General features: G+C 35.4%; 1 protein-coding gene across 1 annotated transcript; it reads right to left on the reverse strand.

Moving 5' to 3' along the window:
- Positions 1-20,704, reverse strand: zmat3 (zinc finger, matrin-type 3). The gene is made up of 6 exons (XM_073825789.1): positions 20,575-20,704; positions 15,074-15,429; positions 13,454-13,600; positions 11,010-11,176; positions 8,284-8,378; positions 1-5,238 (listed from the first exon to the last, which is right to left on the reverse strand). Exons 1-6 carry the CDS (start codon positions 20,690-20,692, stop codon positions 5,030-5,032), a joined length of 1,092 nt encoding a protein of 363 aa, XP_073681890.1. The 5' UTR covers positions 20,693-20,704; the 3' UTR covers positions 1-5,029.
- Positions 20,705-21,960: the final 1,256 nt, after the last annotated feature.

Genomic DNA, 21,960 nt, shown 5'->3' on the forward strand with positions numbered 1-21,960 from the left:
TGAAATATTTTATTAATACATTATATTGCGTTTAAAATTCGAGTTCCAGGACTCTACAATAAAGTTAAAATGTTCTTTCATCTGTACTGTACATTCAAGACATTGAACCACTGTTTAATAACACATCTCGAGGGAAAAAAGGAAGAGGTCAGATAAATATCACATCATCTGTATTGCACTCAGACCTTGAATGAACATGAAAAGGCAACCATTATATATAAGAACTTCAAAATGTCTTCAAAAGGCACTACAGCTATATTTTATTTCGACGCACTTCAAAATAAAATGTTTCTGCTAATCCTTTAGAAAACATTAGTGAAATACGACTCGATAGTAACTCCCAACAGAGGTATTTATGGATGGGAAAATATCAGGATTGGCTTGCAGGGAATAATAGACTGTTGGGATTCTCCAACCTAGCATCCCTGCTGGCGTCCTTTGGGAAGGTCTGTTTCCAGATAGGGTCATGACTTCCTGACCGCACAAAACACAAAACAGGATATGGCTTGCCTCTGGTGAATCTCTGGGAGCAACCAGTAGAAAACACCACCACAGTTTTTTATAGCTGTAGTGCTCATATGGACAATGCAGGTTCTAGTCCGGCCTGCAACGAGTTCTGAGCCCATTCCCTCTCTCTAACCGTTTCGTCTTGGCTTTCTAGAAAACCACAAAATAACTTTTCACCATCAAATCATCAAATTGATAATCAGTGGTGCATTTTACAGAATAATCTGCACTATAAACATATTAGATTAACATTTAACATGTTTAAAATGCAAAGTGACCTTTTAAATTGATATCAATATATACATGTGAAACAAATCACCACGATTATATAAAAAGAGCTTGACATAAATGGTCAGTTATTTGAATATGCAAAACATTACTCGTTATGCTGGACTGTAAGTCTCTCCTACTGGAAACATATGCAAAGCAGAACAACACAAAATGTTCAACATCACAGTTGAGTAGGCTTTATACTCCGAGGCACATTTAAGATGTCTTCACGGCTCCACTGAGTCCATTAGTCCGTCAAGTGCTCCCATAATTCCCTTGTGATGATTCCCGCTGTAAACATTTGATTTGAATGAACATAGATGTCTGAGTAATCATATATATACATCACAATACTGTTTTTTTCCATGTCTTAACAAGTGCAATTCAGTTCTGTAATCGTCCTCTTAGTATGTACGAGCAGCAATAATTTCATGCAGAACTATACTAAATCAGAGGTGAATTACAATCGCAAACATTTAGTGACAATGAATTGCAACTCTGAAGAGTGATTTATAGCTTATTTAAGGAGCATCAAAAACAGCAAAAGTAAAACTGGGTCACTTCTTCTGTTTAGAATATACTGTATTTCATCAAACATTTATAGCATTTTAAGTGATAAAATAGATGAAGGGCAATATTTATGCATAAAATTATGCATCCATGAACAAAAAACCTTAAAGCATTTTAAATTTTTAACAGTTCCTACTTGTCCCACTTTAACGGCTTAAAGGGAACCCTGGGTATTAAGACTTGTATGGTTATATATAATGTAAATTATGTCTCTTACTAAAATATGTAGTAGAAAACCCATGAAAGATTTATGTTATTTTATGTTATGTTATAAGCCAGGGTTCCGAGATATAAACTCGCAATTCTTAGAAATGAAGTCAGAATTGTGTGATATAAACTCGCAATTGCGAGTCAAGTCAGAGTTGGGAGATATAAACTTGCAATTCTGTGAAAAATCAGTCTTTATTTCTCCTCAGAACTGGACTTTATAACTTGCAATTGCGAGTTTATATCACACAATTCTGAGAAAAAAGTCAAAATTGCGAGATACAAAGTTGCAATTGCAAAAAAAAAAAAAAGTCATTTCTGACTTCATTTCTTGCAATTGTGAGTTTATATCCCACAATTTTAATTTTATATCTAGTAAATCTGACTTTATAACTCACAATTGTGCGTTTATATCTCAGTTCTGAGAAAAAAAAGTCAGAATTGCGAGTCAGAATTTATGATGCGAGAAAAAAAGAGAATTGTGAGATAAAAAGTCAGAATTACCTTTTTTATTCAGTGAAGGAAACTGGCTTCCATAGATTTCCTAGCTATAAGAAGATGAGAAAAGAATGGGAAGATCCCTGTGGATGAATAAAACTTAATATAGACCCACGTATTTGTTCTCTCCACTTGAGCCCTGATGCCTCTGAGGCTTTTAGTAGAACACAGCTACTGAAAGAGCTTACAAACGGCAGAGACAAGAAATGCTAGATGCCACCCAGACAGGATGTAAACATGTCGATGCTTGTCATGATGCCACGGACACTGAAGGAGTTTCTCAGTGTGATCTTTTACTCGATATCCGGGGGCGTTTAGATTCCTTGTGGGGAAATCGATGGTAAGGCATTTGGTTTAAATATCCATCGCCACCTGTAAAGCTCTTTCAGTAGCTGTGATCATCGTATTAGTATTTTATTTTAGCTCAGTAGCTCACTAAATGCAGCCATTTTACGTAATTGAAATAATGGCACCCCCATAGTCCAAAATATGTATAAAACATAATATTTTCATGGGTTTTCTACTACATATTTTAGTAAGAGATATAATTTAACTAATATTAGGCCATACAAGTCTTAAAGGATTAGTTCACTTCCAGAACAAAAATTTACACATAATTTACTCACCTCTTTGTCATCCAAGATGTTCATGTCTTCTTCAGTCATAAAGAAATTATGTTTCTTGAGGAAAACATTTCATGAATTATCTCCAAATAGTGTACTTTAATGGTGCCCCCAAGTTTGAACTTCCAAAAATGTAGTTTAAATGCAGCTTTAAATAGCTCAAACGACCCCAGCCGAGGAAGAAGGGTCTTATCTAACGAAACGATTGGTCATTTTTGAAACTAATCGACTATTTATATACATTTAACTGCAAATGCTCATCTTGTCTCATGTCTGCGTTGTGCATGCGTTGTCTGTGTAATTCGGGTCAATACAGTTAGGGTGTATGAAAAAACTACCATCTTGTTTTCTTCTTCAACTTTAAAATCGTCCAACATCGCTATCTTCTTTGCATGTTCACTTTGTAAACGCTGGGTCAGGACTCCTGCAGTGATGTTATGATAGTTGGGGAAGAAAACGAAAGTTCATGCAGACATAGACAAGACAAGCGTTTGAGGTTAGAAAGTACATAAATAGTGAGTTTGTTTAGAAAATGACTGATCGTTTCGCTAGAAAAGACCCTTCTTCCTCGGCTGGGATTGTTAAGAAGCACATTAAGGGGCCGTTCACATGTAGCGTCTTTTGCACGCTCAAATTCGTTATTTCAAATGTAGACGCACGGCTTGCGCGCGCATAATGGAAGCGACGCGGTGGTCCAGGGATTTCCTGAACTTTATGATTTGTCAAGCCCCCATTATTTTGACGCTAATAGAAGAAACAATGCATGGAGACGCATAGGCTTGGAGCCTAGAGCGCAGCTGATGGTTGCTTAGAAACGGCAGACGCTTCCGGAGCGCAAGCGCCCGAGCGCTTTGTTGGCGCGCCTAGCGTTTTCCACGCGTTTTTAGGCGCGACATGTGAACGGCCCCTTAAGCTGCATTTAAACTGCATTTTGGAAGTTCAAACTTAGGGGCACCATTGAAGTCCATTATATGGAGAGAAATCCTGAAATGTTTTCCTCAAGAAACATAATTTCTTATCAACTGAAGAAAGAAAGACATGAAGATCTTGGATGACAAAGGGGTTAGTAAATTATCTGTAAATTTTTGTTCTGAAAGTGATCTACTCCCTTGATACCCGGGGTTCCCTTTAAAGGAATAGTTGTAAATGAAAATTTGCTGAAAATGTATTCACCCTGGAGAAATTTAGCATTGCATCAGTCCAAACAGCTCATAAAAACCATTGGTGAGCAAGTGATGTATTGCTAAATTTCTTCAAATTCATTCAGATGAAGAAACAAACTCATTTGCGAATCTATACATTTCAGGAAATTTCATTTTTGGGTGAACTATTCAAAGGTCATGGTTTTCTTCAGTGAAATATTAAGCTTTTTACAGATAAGCTTTGGTAGGCCAACTTGAAAACTACTAAGTCAGAGCGGTTGTGACTGAGGTAGGGGGCATGGGCGGCACAGACCTTATTAAAAATAGCCATGTTTTCCATTTCTCCCTTTAGTGTGAGGAGAGATTCCCTGGGGATAATCCAAGATGAAAATAAACAACAATCACCCAAATAATTTCGCACTGAAGCATGCTGGTTAACAATATCAGATGTACTCCCCAAAATAGACCAAATGTTGTTTGTCAGATTGAAAATCTAGTAAACATGTGCAAAGCCAGACAGGCGTAGATCTATTGTCATCGCTTTCATAGTACATTCAGCAGGCACGCCGGAGACCCGCGGTGTGGATTCTCCTGGGAACGCAGTCTCTAATCTGATCGGCAGAACGCTAGCGAGCGTTCTGTAGCTCCTGAAGAAACACAGTGAATCTACGGCTCAGAGTGAGTAGGATTGCCACTTCTGTTTGTTTAGGAAACTGATTGCAGCTAGAATTTGTCCCTTTTTTTTTTACACTTATTTCCTCTCCAAGGCATGTTGGAGGTCATTTTAGATGTTTGAATTAAATAAATTATAATAAAAATGCTAGACATATACAGAAATCCATACTGAAAATATCTAATCCCCAACAGTGCAGTATACTCTAATATTTGTGTATTTGCTCACAAGGTGATCTAGGATAAATATTTAGTACTTTCATGTTAATTATGAATCATGAATTATTTGCCGGTTAATCCTAGATCTATGCTTATGAGCATTTTTTTTGTCAGATATCCCTTCCTAGATCTTTCCAACAGATCTGTTGTCTGGCACATAAACGTATTGTGTGCGGATTTTAGCGCATAAATTGCTTGTAGAATAACAAAATCACACAAAAACGTTGCCTTTCATTTTAAAACAAAAGTGGCTACTTCCAGGACTGCAAGCTTATTTCCTGTGGATCTGGGGAATCACTGGAAATCATTACTGGCTGCCTCTTAAGTGTATCCCAGATTCTCCATCTCGCTACGGTAGCGCTGCTCAGACACTCTGCTTTTATGCTGCTTGCTCTCCAGGTGTAGACGAAACTCTGCTTCCTCACTGGCACCCGAGTTACACATTGAGCAATAGAACTGGCCGCTGGGTGTGACGCACATCGCAAGGTCTCGTGGGATACGCTGCCTTGGCCGTGGGTTGTAGTAAGGGCCTGAAACAGAACAGGAAACATGTCAGGTCATGTGAATCAATGAAACTTCAAATAAATGGGTATATGACTAAGCAGATATTATAAGATGATGAAATACACTATGAAATTCACATTCACACAACCTTCTTTTTTCTTGGAAGAAATTAGTTATTTTATTCAGCAAAGGTGCACTAAATGGATCAAAAATAAGAGGAGCAATTTTAAATGTTACAAAAAAATATATTCTAAATTCTCTAGTTATTTTTTAAATATATTTTAAATCAATTGTTTAACTGTTAATTTGAAATTTCTATTCATCAGAAAACCCTAAAACAACGTGTTGTGGTTTCCACAAAAATATTAAGCATCACAACGGTTTTCAACATTGGTAATAATAATAAATGTTTCTTGAACAGCAAATCAAAATGATTTCTGATGGATCATGTGATACTGAAAATTGGAGTAATGATGCTGGAAATTCAGCTTCACATCACAGGAATAAATAACATTTTACAATATATTAAAATAGCAAACAGTTTTAAAAATAATAATAATATTTTATATTAATATTACTGTTTTTTAGTTAAAGCAGGATGCAAACTATAATTAGAATTTACATTTAAGTAGAATTTAAGATTTGAATTTGCATTTAATTTAACCAAAATGAAAGTTTGTGTTTACATAATATGTGTGCGTACTGTTTATATTAATGTATATATAAATAGACATTTATTTGTATATATAAACAAACACACATATGTATATATTTAAGAAATATATGTAATATATATTTATATATAATTAGTGCTGTCAGATCGATTAATCGTGATTAATCGCATCCAAAATAGAAGTTTGAGTTTATATATCTGTGCGTACTGTTTATATTAATGTATATATAAATAGACACACATACATGTATATATTTAAGAAATATATGTAATATATATTTATATTATATATAATTAGTGCTGTCAGATCGATTAATTGTGATTAATTGCATCCAAAATAGAAGTTTGTGTTTATATATGTGTGTGTACTGTGTATATTTATATGAATGTATACATACACACATACATACATGTATATATTTAAGAAATATATGTAATATATTTATATATAATTAGTGCATTCAGGTTGATTAATCGTGATTAATTGCATCCAAAATCCAAAAAGTTTATGTTTACATAATATGTAAACCTAGACCACAAAACCAGTCATAAGGGTACATTTTGTGAAACTGTATTTTTTATTTTATTTTGTGTGTGTACTGTGTATATTTATATGTATATATAAATACACACACATACATGTATATATGTAAGAAATATTCACATGTACATATTCATATTTTTTAGTGCTGGGCAACAATTAATTGCGATTAAAATAATCGCATCCAAAATAAAGGTTTTTGTGTACATAATATGTGACCCTGGACCACAAAACCAGTCTTAAGTCGCTGGGGTATATTTGTAGCAATAGCCAAAAATACATTGTATGGGTCAAAATTATTGATTTTTCTTTTATGTCAAAAATCATTAGGAAATTAAGTAAAGATCATGTTACATTAAGATTTTTTGTAAAATTCCTACTGTAAACCTATCAAAATGTAATTTTTGATTAGTAATATGCATTGTTAAGAACTTAATTTGGAGAACTTTAAAGGTGATTTTCTCAGTATTTTGATTTTTTTGCACCCTCAGATTCCAGATATTCAAATAGATGTATCTCGGCCAAATATTGTCCTATCCTAACAAACTATACATCAATAGAAAGCTTATTTATTGAGCTTTCATATGATGTATATATCTCAGTTTTGTAAAATTTAACCTTATGACTGGTTTTGTGGTCCAGGGTCACATATATGTGTACTGTGTATATTTATTATGTATATATAAATGCATACACATGCATGTATATATTAAAAATATATGTTATGTTTATATATTAAATGAATTTATATATAATATAAATTATATGAATGTTAATATATGCAAGTACATGTAAATATTTTCAAAATATATACTGTATGCATGTGTCTTTATATATACATAATAAATATACACAGTACACACACACACACACACACACACACACACACACATATATATATATATATATATATTACATAAACAAAAACCTTTATTTTGGATGTGATTAATTGCCCAGCACTAATATTTATATATGATTTATTTTATACAAAAATGTAAATATACATTACATATATTTCTTAAATATACACATGTATATTTATATATACATATACACATATATTACGTAAACACACACTTTTTTTTGGATGCGATTAATAGTGATTAATCGTGATTAATCAATCTGACAGCCCTAATTTTATTTAAAACCTAATTCTCCCAACCCTGGCACACATACACTTTGTGGCTCATCATGGGTATAATCTGCAGGACATAATGAGAGCAGATGACCCTCACCCGAGGGAAACATCAGCCCTCTGCCAGTACATCTCAGTGTAGAGAGATACACTTGTTTAGCAAATGAACATTTGCCAGTTAGAGTCCTCCATTAGATAAGAAGAATCCTCAAGCATTTTTAAGTAATAGATATGCTGTTTTGAAAAAAGCATTTATTTATTTCTTTTTGCTTTTGATAAAAAAAACTATCACATGCAAAAGCCAACTGCTTCACTTATAGAATGCAAGGGCGTGTGTTTTTGTCCGTATGTGAGGACAGGGCCGCGGGGCAATGGGGGCATGTGTGTGACTGAGATCTGCCATCGTGTGGGTGACGTTCGTGAGCCCGGGCTGACGTGGGGTGGAGTATCGGCTTACATAGACCAAAGCCTTGGCGTCTGGCCTGCATTTAGCGAGACTAGCGCATTGCGCTACATTAGCACAGGCTGGCAAACTAACACGCGCAGCTGCCAAGCGCTCTGCTGCCAAAGCACTGATCACAAATGGAGGTTTTGCACCACAGCTTGGACCACTGAGCAGAAAACTGAACCCGAGGGATAGTCTCGGGGCAAGATGACATGATGACTAAAATCTGTCTCTCCTAAACTATTGGTTGTGATCAATCTGTCTGTGTAGACAGTACCTGGCATGGCAGTGTTGTTTTGAGCCCTACGGTTCTTCATTAATCGGTACTCGTATCCTTCTTTCCGTGGCCGCCTCTGATTGTTGGACGAGTCTCTGGGAAACACGTTAGAAGAAAACAAGATTTAACATGTTGTATGGATGAGCAATATATCTTGAGATTTCTCAGCCTTTTGATGATATTTTACACCTTTATATTTATGTAATTGCTTTAAAATTGCTATTATGTAATTTCTATTACTTAACAACTAAACTGTTTCTAAGATGAATCAAAATGATGTTAGTGAAATACACTTCAAATCAAAGGTAGAATAATAATAAGTATTCCTAGTATTAAAACAGTTATTTTAAATTGTAATAATATTTTAGAATATTACAGAATATTTTACTAAATGAACACAGAAGAATTAGGAATCATTTCACAATATCCACAAACATAACAATACAATATGACAACACTGCTACAAAATAACAATATTTAACTACAAAAATGCTTTATAAAATGTTTGAATATATGGAAATATATGGAAAAAGTACATGTATATACATAAATATAACAATATAGCTGCAAAATAGCAATGTTTACCTACAAACATGCTTTCTTAAATATCAGAATATATGGAAGAATGCTACAGAAAGTCTTCTGTGAACATTTCAGTTACAGTATGATGCAAATGAATTGTTGAATCATAGTTTTGAATACTTCAAATAGACAGTTTTAATTGATTCATGAAAAACTGATTCAAACTTGATAACTCTAGCAGTATTTTTGCTACTAAAACTTAAATCAGACATGAGATGAAAAAACACTCTCATGCTTGCATGCTTGTTTCTGCCATTGAATAAAAAAATAAAAAAAGGTAATTGCAACTTTTTAATATTTTATGATTTGTGTTCAGAATTGTGTTTACATCTCGCAAATCTGCGAGAAAACCCCCCCGAAATTAAACTGGAAATTGCAAGTTATAGTCAGAACTGCGAGACATAAACAAACTTTTTTTCTCAGAATTGAGAAATGATATAAACTCAAAATTGTGAGAAAAAAAAACTTTGAATTGTGTGATATAAACTCGAAATCGCGAGTTATAAAGTCAGAATTTTGAGACAAACGCACAATACTGACTTTTTTCCTGAAAAATGTGCAAAATAAACTCGAAATTGCGATTTATGGTCAGTATTTGCAAGACAAACTCACAATACCAACTTTTTTCCTCAAAATTGCGTGATATAAACTTTTTTTTAATATCAGAATTGCGAGACAAACTCACAATCCTGACTTTTTATTCTTAGAATTGTTTGATATAAACTCAATCGTGACTAACGCACAATACTGACTTTTTTCCTGAAAAATGTGCAATATAAACTCGAAATTGTGAGTTATAAAGTCAGAATTGCGAGACAAACTCACAATTCTGACTTTTTTCCTCAGAATTGCATGATATAAACTCGAAATTGCGAGTTGTAAAGTCAGAATTGCGAGACATAAAATCACAATTCTGACTTTTTTCCTCAGAATTGTGATATAAACTTGAAATTGTGAGAAAAAAACCTGTGATAAACTTGAAATTGCGACAATTCTGACTTATTTCCTCAAAACTGTGGTATATAAACTCGAAATTGTGACTTATAAAGTCATAATTGCGAGACAAACTCACAATTCTGACTTTTTCCCTCAAAATTGCGTTATATAAATTCTAAAGTGCGAGACACACTCAGAATTGCGAGACAGTCACAATTCTAACTTTTTTTCCTCAAAATTGAGAGAAAATAACTTGCTAGTTGCAATTTTGAGAATTGCAGCTTGCAATTCTAACTTATAAAGTCAGAACTGCAAGCTGCAATTCTCACAGAATTGAGAAAAATGTCAGAATTGTGAGATAAAATTGTTTTTTAAATGTTTAATTCAGTGTTTTATTCATAAACAAGCAAGAACAGATCATGAAATTATTTAAATGACAAACATGTATTATAAATAATAATAAAAGTAAATAATTAAATTTCTAAAATAATGCTTATTTTAATGACATACATAAAAATCATATTCAAAAACTGTAGAGGTCAAATAAAAAGTAAGCATTTAAATCTCGAAGATACTGAAGAATAAACTGTACATCACCTGCAAAATCACTGTGAATATATCATGTATTTTCACCCAGCCCTGCTGCTTACTAATTTGTTATGTTTTGAATAACTTAAAGGAATTCAAACCTAGCTTAACTAGGCATAGAAATGTTTGTTTAGATGCAATCAAAGACGTTTGGAGTGCAACAGGATGTATCTTCCTGGGTTTGTTATCAGCACCGCCCAACTCTGGCCACAGTGGCAATAAAATGAGTGCCCCACTTATCAATGCAAAAACGGCCTGAAGATAAAGCTAACAGGAAAAACCTCTTCCTCCATGCAAAACATGCATGCATAATGTGCACTGAATTTTCTTTTCATCAAGATTTGAGGCTAAAATTCACACGAGTGTATGAAGATGGATATCCTAGATATATTTCAACTTCCTAAAAGTATTTTCATATCAATGACCTATAAACCCCTCTTAATGTAAGCAACAATAGGGCTGATGACTTGAGGTTTCGATCCCATTTTTGCATCTGATATCACCTTGTGACAAACTGCATAACTGATGTCTCAAAAAAAAAACACCGCCCACAAATAGGGAAGGATTTTCCACAGTCAACGGCTGTTTTATCTCAGAGCGCGTGGGTGTGACAGACTCACAAGGACGTGGCGTTCTGCTGCGCCTCGGCCAGTCGCAGTCTTTTGGCGTGGTTCTTGCCCTGATAGTGTGCCTGGGCCACAGCGGGGGAACTGAAGGAAGCGTCACACAGCTTGCAGTAGTCATTTTCCGTGGCCAGTATGACTCTGCTAGCACCCTTAGAGAGTGGCTGTAGACGAGACAATGACAGTAGAGCTTTAAGAAAGAGTAGAGCGGTAAAAGGTGTCCATCTACAGGGACGTGTCTGATTACTATCGCACCGGGCTCAGTCAATGGATGCTTGCAGAGTGACACCGCATGATCAAACTGCACTTAAAGATATTCCCAGATAGGGCTGGATAGTAAAGATACCTGTATCTATGAAATATCTTGATTGTTTAAAGCTTTTTGATGATATTCATTACATTTGTCAGTGAACAAAAAAGTTTGGCCTCGTTTAGATTCTTTTTTTTTTAAATTAATAATTAATAATTGTATTCAGCAAGGATGATTTAAATTACTCACCTTCATGTCAATCCAAACCCGTAAGAACTTTGTTAATCTTCGGAACAAAAATTAAGATATTTTTGATTAAATTCTGGAGATTTCTGACCTTGCCGAGACAGCAATGCAACTGACATGTTCAAGGCCCAGAAAGGTAGTAAGGACATCATTAAAATAGTCCATGTGACATTAGTGGTGTCACTGAATCACTGATGTGCAAGAAAACAAAAAAAATGATTTTAAATCAACAATTTCTTTAATTACCTTTCTGGGCCTTGAACGTGTCCGTTGCAATGTTGTCTATGTAGGATCAGAATGCTCTCTGATTTCATAAAAAAATCTCTTAATTTGTGTTTCGAAGAAACTTGAAGGTCTTACGGGTTTGGAACAGCATAAGGGTGAGTAATTAATGACAGAATTTTCATTTTTGGTTAAACTATTCCTTTAAATTAATGTGGCAATGAAGACATGTATAATGTTACAACATATTTCAAAATATTTCAAAAAAAGGCTGTTCTTTTGAACTTGTAATCATCAAGAATCCTGAAAAAAATTATCACATTTTAAGCAACACGACTAATTTTGAACATTGATAATAATAAAGCAAATCAGCATATTAGAATGATTTCTGAAGGATCATGTGACACTGAAGACTGGAGTAATGGTGGTTTAAAACTGTATAAAGAATAAATTGTAATAATATTTCACAACATTACTACATAACAATATTATTATGAATGTATCTAATCAAATAAATGCAGTTTTGGTGAGCATAAGAGACTCCTTTTAAAAACATTTGGAAAAAATCTTACAGATGCAAATGAATTGTTGAACCAAATGACTAAAATTAACAGTTTGAAATTCAAATAATAATTCAAATAATCAAATTTCCATGAAATTTCCATTTTTGTGGTGTTTTTTTTAGAGATGCTAATACAACAAACAACAAAAACAGATCAAGTAGACTGATAACCGATATTTTAAACCGATATACTGTATGTGTCAAGTGTAAAAATGAAAACTAATGTCAAAATTAAGAATAACAAGAGCTTCGACAAAAAAACAGTTTTTAAAGGCGTTTAAAGATTTAAATTACTTTATCTGCAAATCGGGTTTTGAAAATGACCAATACCGATAACCATAAAAATGATAATACAAATCCAAGATGTTCACAAAGAAATTAAGGTTTTTGAGTAAAACGTTCCAGGATCTTTCTTCTTATAGTGGACTTCAATGGTGACCAATGGGTTGAAGGTCCAAATTGTTTCAATGTTTCAATGCAGCTTCAAAGGGCTCTACATGATCCCAACCGAGGAATAAGGGTCCTATCTAGCAAAACGATTGGCCATTTTTCTAAAACAATAAAAATGCATCTAACTTTTGCAAGGAAAATGCTCTTCACAAAAAAAAAAAATGTCAAATGACTAAGCGAAATGAGATGGAGTTTTTCGCCCTATACCCTAACCTTTTGAGCTTAGTGCAAGATTAACAATTGTGGTAAAAATGTATATAAGTTTACATTTTTAAGAAAATTATGAATCGTTTTGCTGGATAAGACTCTTATTCCTTGGCTGGGATCATGTAGAGCCCTTTGAAACTGCAATTTGGACCTTCAAACCGCTGGCCACCATAGAAGTCCACTATATGGAGAAAAATCCTGGAATATTTTCCTCATAAAACTTAATTTCTATACTACTGAAGAAAGAAAAAAATTAACATCTTGGATGACATGGGGGTGAATAAAACATCTGGAAATTTTTACTTGTCCTTTAATAATCGGCGCTGACAATCAGCCATAAATGACACATTTCAATACTTGTGAGTCACAGACAAAAAAGTAAATCTAGTCTATTGATGTACATTTACAATGATGCTTTAATTTTATCGTCCAGCCCTATTCCCAGGCAGCTTGAAAGAACACACTTGTTTGGACAGAAATGCACCAGATAAGAGTCATAAGTACCTGGTTGGCAGTCACATTTGCAGAATCTGTGGGTGGAGTGGCTGAGGGTTGCTGGGAAACAGGCTCTACTACCTCTGGTATTCTAATGGGAGGTGGCTGCTGGCTACCAGCATAAAAATTGCGCAGCTTCTTACTGTGGTTTTTACCCTGTAGACAAAACAATGCATTGATTACATTGCAGTGAAGATTTAAATCAGGAGTCATGCTCTTAAAGGTCCCATACTGTACACATTTCTGGAGGTTTATTTTAGTTGTTGATGTCCTTAAGAATATATATTTGCGGTATAAGTGCCAAAATCCATCTCAATATATTTTTACAGCTCCTTTTTTAGGAGCTCTGTCAAAAACAGGTCGATTTTGGCCCATCTAATTAATATTCATAAGCCTCTCTTCTGATTGGCCTGTTGTTTTCTGAGTGACGCACAGCCAGGCCAACCACAGTTAACTACGGTCATGTATCGTTGTAGCTGAACCCAGAGCCATAGAGAGAGCCTAGCCTGCTGATACTCAACAGGATATTTCAGAATGATCATTAATGTTTTTTCTTTTTCAAACACCAAATGCAGTAAGCTACATAACTGTTGCTTTAGTAAAGCCCCTTTCACAATGCGCGCTGATACTGGAAAATTACGGGAACGAGCGCTGTGTGAACAAAAGCCACAACCATAAAGGCAGTGTTGTAGTGATGATGCACGTTATCATGCGACTCTTCACAACGAAAAAATACGTGCAAAGTGGAATGAAGCGGCGATCAGGCAGAGCCAGCTCCTCACTATCAGCGCTGAAGCACAGTTTGTTCAGGTTAGTTTCAGTTTAGTGAAATGTACGCGTTGCATTACATCTCACATCCAAGTGTCACATGTCTTTATGGGTTGTGTGTAAAGCACGCACAGATTCCGGAAAACAACTGTGAATGAACCTAATTAAACAACTCCGGAACAAATCATGGGAAACATTATCCGTGTATCTACCGGAATCGCTGTGTGAAAGAGGCTGAAGTTGACGTGCCAGTGGTCTCTTATATTCACGTTGTTTTGAAGCCTGTGCAATGATGTAGTTTCGACATCTATCGACTGAACAGGGTTTTCTCGACTTGTTTTCGTGTTGTTGTTGCTTAGCAATGTTATGGACACGATATTGTCTGGGTTTGACAAAAGGAGGGTGGGACGTGATTGGTGCTCGGGGTGGTGACTGAAGGCAGTGACTGAGTAGATCGGACGTCACATCTTTGCGGAAGTCACAGTGGCTCGTGAAAATGAACAGCTACTTTAAGTAGGCTGTGTGCAGTTTACTGTGGATTGACTGTTTTAAAACTCATATGATAGTTACATAGCCCCTAGACCTCAGTTATCATGAAAAAAAAACAGGAAAATTCGATTTTGACAATATGGGACCTTTAAGAAAAACAACTAACTGAAAGAAAGCAAAACCGAAAGTAAAAAAAAATCTGATTTGTAAGCATACAGAAAAACAAACAAGCCTAAAACTATTATTCCGGTGTCATCAGGCACTGTGCAATCCAAAACCACCTTGTTGACATAAACACAGAATGTGAAATCATTTACCATTCCCTTATCTTATTTACATACCCCATGGACCATAACATGAGTTTTAGATTACCTGATAATGAGCCTGAGCCTGCTGAGCAGAGTTGAGAGTGACGTTACAAAGCTTACAGTACAGTGGCTTGCAAAGCTCTTCCAGAGTGGCTTCCTGGTCAGCACCCACCGCCTGACCGTCTTCTTCAGGGGGCTTGGGACTGAGGACGGGGGGTGCTGGGATGGGCGGGTTGGGCGGCAGCTGTAGGTGAGGGGGCGGCTTCATGGCTAGAGGAGTGCAGTGTGGGAATCGCAAGGGGTCCGGAGACATCATCACCGGCGGAGGACTGAGGTTCTGGGTCGGGGTCATGGCCTGGAAGGGCTGAGGCGGCTGCTGACATATCAAACTAAGAGGAGGTTTCAGAACGGCGTCTGGACCTGGAAAGCCAAATGACAGAATTTAGGTGTCACAATGAGACTATACACTGTTAAAGGATAAGTCATTTCCAGAATAAAAATGATCATTTCCTGATCATTTACTCACCCCCATGTGATCAAAAATGTTTATGTCTTTCTGTCTTCAGTTGCAAAGAATTGAGGTTTTTGAGGAAAACATTCCAAGACTTTTTCTCCATATAGTGAGACATCAATGGTGGCCAAAGGTCCAAATGGAAGTTTTAATGCAGCTTCAAAGGGCTCTACATGATCCCAGCGGAGGAATATGGGTCTTATCTAGCAAAATGATCAGCCATTTTCTTAAAACTAAAATAAAAAATTAATATACTTTTTAAGCACAAATGCTCATTTTGCACTAGCTTGACCTCACGTATTAGGTTGGAAAGGTCACACGTGTACCGAACCAGTGTTTACAAAGTGAAGAGAAAGTCAAAAGCCCTTTACAAAAAAAGGTAAAACAACGTCGGGTGATTTTGAAGTTTGACGTGAACAAACCATTGGCCACCATTGATGTCCACAATATGGAGAAAAATTCTGGAATGTTTTCCTCAAAAACTTAATTTCTTTTCAACTTAAGGAAAGAAATACATGAGCTTCTTGGTTCACATTAGGGGTGAGGACATTTTTATTCGGGAAGTGAACTTCTCTTTTGAGGGCCTTTCACACAGAATGCATTTTTGCATTCTTTGCTGCATTTCCATTTTTTTTTCGATGTAAATATGTTAGATGTTACATGTTTGACTGTCGCACTTGCGTCTTTTGCAGGGTCTCTAGCATTTTTTTGTTTCACTGTATATCACGTTTTTAAGTGCAAAATGCATTCTGTGTGAATGGCTCCTTAAAATAGGTTCTAAAATGGAAACCAAACATTTTTGGTTCCCTAAAGAACCTTTAAGTGAACAGTTTGTGTGTGTATGTGACAGGAACATTTGAAAGTCTGCATACAATCAAAATCTGTTTGTCTTTGTATTCTTCAGTCAAAACCTGAATATTAGCTTCTCCTGTGGAATCAAGTTTCTTCTTTGATGACGTTAGTTTAATAGCTTAGACAGAAAATCAAGCCACACCCTCAATATCTTCACATTCATTAGTCAACTTTACTTGGAAATACATCACAATACTGAATTTATGTACGTTGCAACTTCCACTTCATGCAGACTTTAGAATGCTTTTCACTTTAAGAAGCTTTTGTGCAATGGAACTTCAACGTTTCAATGGATGAACCATAGAGGCCAATACAGGATGAGATCTCTCTAATATCTCAATTTGTTCTCACAGCAGTGAGCTTAAATGTAGAGAAAACAAAAGGATTTTGTCTCCTGCTTCTTAGATGTTTCTTCTGAGACTCCAAAGACTCTAGTAATCTCACATGTTCCATGAGAGATCTCAGTGTTTCAAAGATTCCAAACTCTCAAACAATTTTCCATCAACTTCTTTCAAAATCAAATAATCAGAGCTATGATATCCACATTATTTTTTACTGTAAAGGTCACACGCATTTTAGTGCCGCAAATCATCCATTTTAATAATAGAGCGGATATGTGAGTCAAAGAGTGAATCTTTGCAGTATGGCCTCCTGTAGATGTGATTAGGGCTGACTCCTGCCTCCAGAACTCAGTGCATGTTTGGTGCTTTGGCAGATCTGAGGCTGAGCAAGTGGGGGGTGGGAGAGTCAGCTGTTTTGTGGCTGTGTGATATTTCCAGTGTATCAGGTCCGATGGGATCATGACAACAATGATTCAGCCGACCAAAATAGACATAAGAATGCGCCAAATGGTTCTGTTTCCGGTTGCCTGGACGGTGTCAGCATTAGAAAGGCCCTTCTTGGAATTCTAAAATACCCAAATGTCATATCCATAAATGGTGCATTAAAGGTGCCATAGAATGCATTGAAACAATATTTTAAATTGTTCTCTGATATCTACATAGGAGGTATATGGCATAGGAAAGGGCAAAAAATCTCCAGAAACGGTTTTACAAGTCCATTTACAACCCTAGGATTTGTCCCTAGAATAAAAAAATGGTCTGTTATTGCCTTATTTGGAAGGTTTGTGAATATTAATGATGAGCTCTGCTCTGATTGGCTGTTTCACAGAGCTGCTCATCTCAGTAGCTGGCACATGGAGGAAATGTATATTTAATTACGGAGCTATTATTATTATATTATTATATTATATTATTATTATATATTTAATTGTGATCGCATATGCTCTGTGTAACGTTATACTGCAGCGACACAAGGACTTACCACACAAGTTCGAAGCTTGTTAGTGAGGCTCAGGATCTTTAAATCATTCGCCATCATCAGAGCAGTCATCTCTCCGTTTATGTGCAAAGTGCAATCTAACAGGCTACTGCTAGCATTAAGCTAACCATGTCCCTTCAGTGGCTTGCCTTATTTTACTGATGTACTGATGTTACTGATGATTGGGCTATCCAAATGTTGGGGCGTAACTATTAACGATTGGGACTATTGCATAATAGTCTGTGTTATGTTGGAATTGACCTATTTTTCAGTGGTCTTTTGCAAACACCAGAATTATATAAGAAGGATAAATGGTAGTGTTTGAGACTCATGGTATGTCATGTCCATGTACTGAACTGTTATTATTCAACTATGCCAAGGTAAATACAGTTTTCCATTCTATGGCACCTTTAACATATTTTCATTTTCTAAATGTTTTAGATCACCTAAAATTACAATTTGCTGAAAATGTACTCACTCTCAGGCCATCCAAGGTATAGATGAGCTTGTTTCTTCATCTGAACAGATTTTGGAGAAATTTTGCATTACATCACTTACTCATTAATGAATCCTCTGCAGTGAATGGGTGCCGTCAGACTTAGAGTCCAAACAGCTGATAAAAACATCACAATAATCCACAAGACTCTAGTCCATCAATTAATGTCTTGTGAAGTAAAAAGATGTTAAAAACTGTGGATAATATCAATCCATAATCCATAATAACGATTTCTCCAGTGAAAAAGTCCATCTTGGGTTGTCCTTGCACATCAAACTCCAACCACATATTTTTCGGAATGTTTTGGTTTGTAAATAGTGGTTAATCTGTGCATATTTCTCCCCTGATTCAGATGGTATTATGGACAGAAGTACTTTAGCTTAAATTTGTCACTTTACAAGATGTTAACTTGTAACTGGAGTCGTGTGGATTACTTTGTTCTTATCAACTCCCATTCAGAGGATCCATTGGTGAGCAAGTAATATTTGACCCTGGACCACAAAACCAGTCTTAAGTAGCATGGGTCTATTTGTAGCAATAGCCAAAAATACATTTTATGGGTCAAAATTATCGATTTTTCTTTTATGCCAAAAATCATTAGGGTATTAAGTAGAGATCATGTTCCATGAAGATATTTTGTAAATGTCCTACTGTTAATATATCAAAACTTAATTTTTGAATAGTAATATGCATTGCTAAGAACTTCATTTAGACAGCTTTAAAGACGATTCTCAATATTTAGAGTTTTTTGCACTATCAGATTGCAGATTTTCAAATAGCTGTATCTCAGCCAAATATTGTTCTATCCTAACAAACTCCTAAATCTCAATTTTAAAGAACTGACCCTTATGACTGATTTTGTGGGCCAGGGTCACATATAATATTAACTTTCTTCAAATCTATTTTGATGAAGAAACAAACTCATCTAACTCTTGGATCTATTCCATTAACAAAATGAACCGTGATTGGTCGCTTTTCATGTTGGTCATGCAGACTTTGATGAATAACCTTACTTGTACTTGTCTCTGCATCATCATTTTGCACTATTTAGAAACTTTCAATGGCCTACCATTTTACATTCTTCTCCTTTTGACCTGAAAACAAACCTGATATCTCTTGGTCATCAGAGAATACAAACCCAGAAATAGGTCTTAAGTAGAAACTCCAGTCCCAACTCAAGGTCAGGGACACATACCTGCTCTCTCCATTAAGATTAAGTTAAGACACAATGCAAAGTTATTTAGAGCACGACATTAAACATCTGCTCTTTCATCAGGACTAGGATCAAATATTTTTAGATTTAGGCAGGATTGTTCCCGTTGGGCATCTATAATGCAAGGTATGCAGGGCACATGAGAAGGTAAAGCAGTACTATCACTTGATGCTGCAGGTTGTTTTACACCATTCACCGCGGCAAAACACTTCTAAGCTGTTCGTGCATTGTACAGTTGTTCTTTGACAGCATCAATTATTGAGAGCAGAATAAATGCATTACATGCATGGCTGCTCTTTGTGCTTAAGGGACATTTTGCAGTGTTTATTAAGATCATAACGCATTTCATCCTTCTGTTTTGGAGTATGCATTTCAATGCTTTTATCAGAGCTGTATGAGGCCTCATCATAAATAAAGGCCACTTTAACACTGCACAAAACAGTATTTTATGTACTGTATGGCCTGGTTAATTAGATGCCACGTGATTTAATTGCCAAGGAGCTCTCTTAAATAAAATCCAAAGTGGTAACCTTGTGTTTTGTGAAGACATAGACCACAGATTTTGAAGTTATGGGCTCTTACTGGGATGTTTTGCCAAAAATCATCACTCCATATCAGCACAGTTATTGTTTCCATATGTAATTTAGACTTAGATGTGACAATGAACATAGACAGAACCTACCAGATACCTCACTCAACATGCCTCATACTCTGTTCTACATAAGGTTCTGTTTAATAACTAAACTTATTATTAGTCCACTCTTTATGAAAAAGCATGCATGCATGCTTTTGTCACTTGACATCTAATGCAAAGCCATCCATGCAGAGCTTAAGCAACATATCATCATCACATAATAAAAACAGAGTTGCATATAGAAAAGGTGCATCTGGAGAATTGAAAAATGTTAGTCATGTACATAATGTTCCATTAACATTTGATGTGCCATGGTCTTTGCAATGCAGACAGGGATGTTCATTCTCAATCTGACATCAGTTAGTCTGACATCAAGACCTTTCTTCTCATTAATCGTACTAATATTTAAAAACAAAGATTAGTGACTAACACATTCATGTTCTAAACCATTGCAGTGCAAAGCAAATTTGATGCAGAGCATCAGTTAGGCTACAACGCAATGCACTGAAAATCCTTTCGAAAACATTGTCTTCTCTTACCTGTCATCCGCGGGAAATAATGGCTGCAATCTCCATAGTTTACAGGCTGCGAGCTGTAGATATTGCAGTAGTCAGCACTTGGATAAAAAGCATCTCTGTTCTTTACATTCATCGCCATCTTCCCTGCATCCTTCCAAGCTCTCTCTGCTGCTCAACTTCTTCCAGCTAGACGTGCGCCACATGCTTCAAACGTCCAAGAGAGGGGTGTTTTCAATCGCGTACGGTTTCGAAAACACTAGAAATATGTGGGAAACGTTGTATGAATGAGATAGAGGGAGATTTTAAATAAGCTTATACATATAGTGGAAAACTGTATTCGTAAGCACAATGCAAAAAGTCGGAACTATCGTGCAGTTTATATGAACGTCTCCCTCATCCGAGTTGGTACAGTCCATTTCCTATCGATGTGAGAATCTGATTGACGATTCACCAAACGCAAATGAGAGGATGCGCGTTCCTGTGACTTGACAAACGGCTGTGAAGTAGCGTACTTGAGGTAGTGTACTTCATTACTATTATCTAAGTACGGTTGTACTTGTATTTTATTCAGTTGAATTTCCAAGGCTACTTTTTGCTCCTTAAACATCCATTCAGACGTTCAAACTACAAAGTAAATAATTATGGCGATAAACCATAAATTGAGATTACGTTTTAAATTACTTTTACAATTAATTGTGAAAACGTATTCAAGTATGTGAAAAAAATCGACTTTTAACTGGGTAAATTTGACAGGCATTTATAATAAAAATACAGAGTATAATTTCTCTGTATTTAACATGCTTGGAAAGAAGAAATAATAATTGCAGCAATAAATAAACTACCTATTATTATTATTATTATTATTATTATTATTATTATAGACCTATTATATATGCAACTATCCAGATCTAAATTAGAAAGGGTAAAAAAAAAATGTACACTACCAGTCAAAAGATTTTTAATGTTTTTTAAAGAAGTCTCTTCTGCTCAGCAAGCCTGCATTTATTTGATCCAAAGTATGGGAAAAAACAACTCATTTCTATTTAAATATATTTTAAAATGTAATTTTTCTGTGATTTCAAAGCTGATTTTTTAGCATCATTACTCCAGTCACACGATCCTTCAGAAATCATTCTAATATTCTGATTTGCTGCTCTAATATAATAAAAATTATTATTATTATTATTATTATAATGTTGAAAACAGCTGAGTAGAATATTTTCAGGTTTCTTTGATGAATAGAAAGTTAAGAAGAACAGCATTTATCTGAAATAGAAATCTTTTGTAAGATTGTAAATGTCTTTATCATCACTTTTGATCAATTTTAAGCATCCTAAATAATAGCAATAATTTCTATAATTTTTTTCCCAAAAAGTGTATTATAGTGTAAAATCTTTTTATTTCAGA

Source organism: Garra rufa, chromosome 20 (assembly GCF_049309525.1).
Source record: "Garra rufa chromosome 20, GarRuf1.0, whole genome shotgun sequence".
Taxonomy (NCBI): domain Eukaryota; kingdom Metazoa; phylum Chordata; class Actinopteri; order Cypriniformes; family Cyprinidae; genus Garra; species Garra rufa.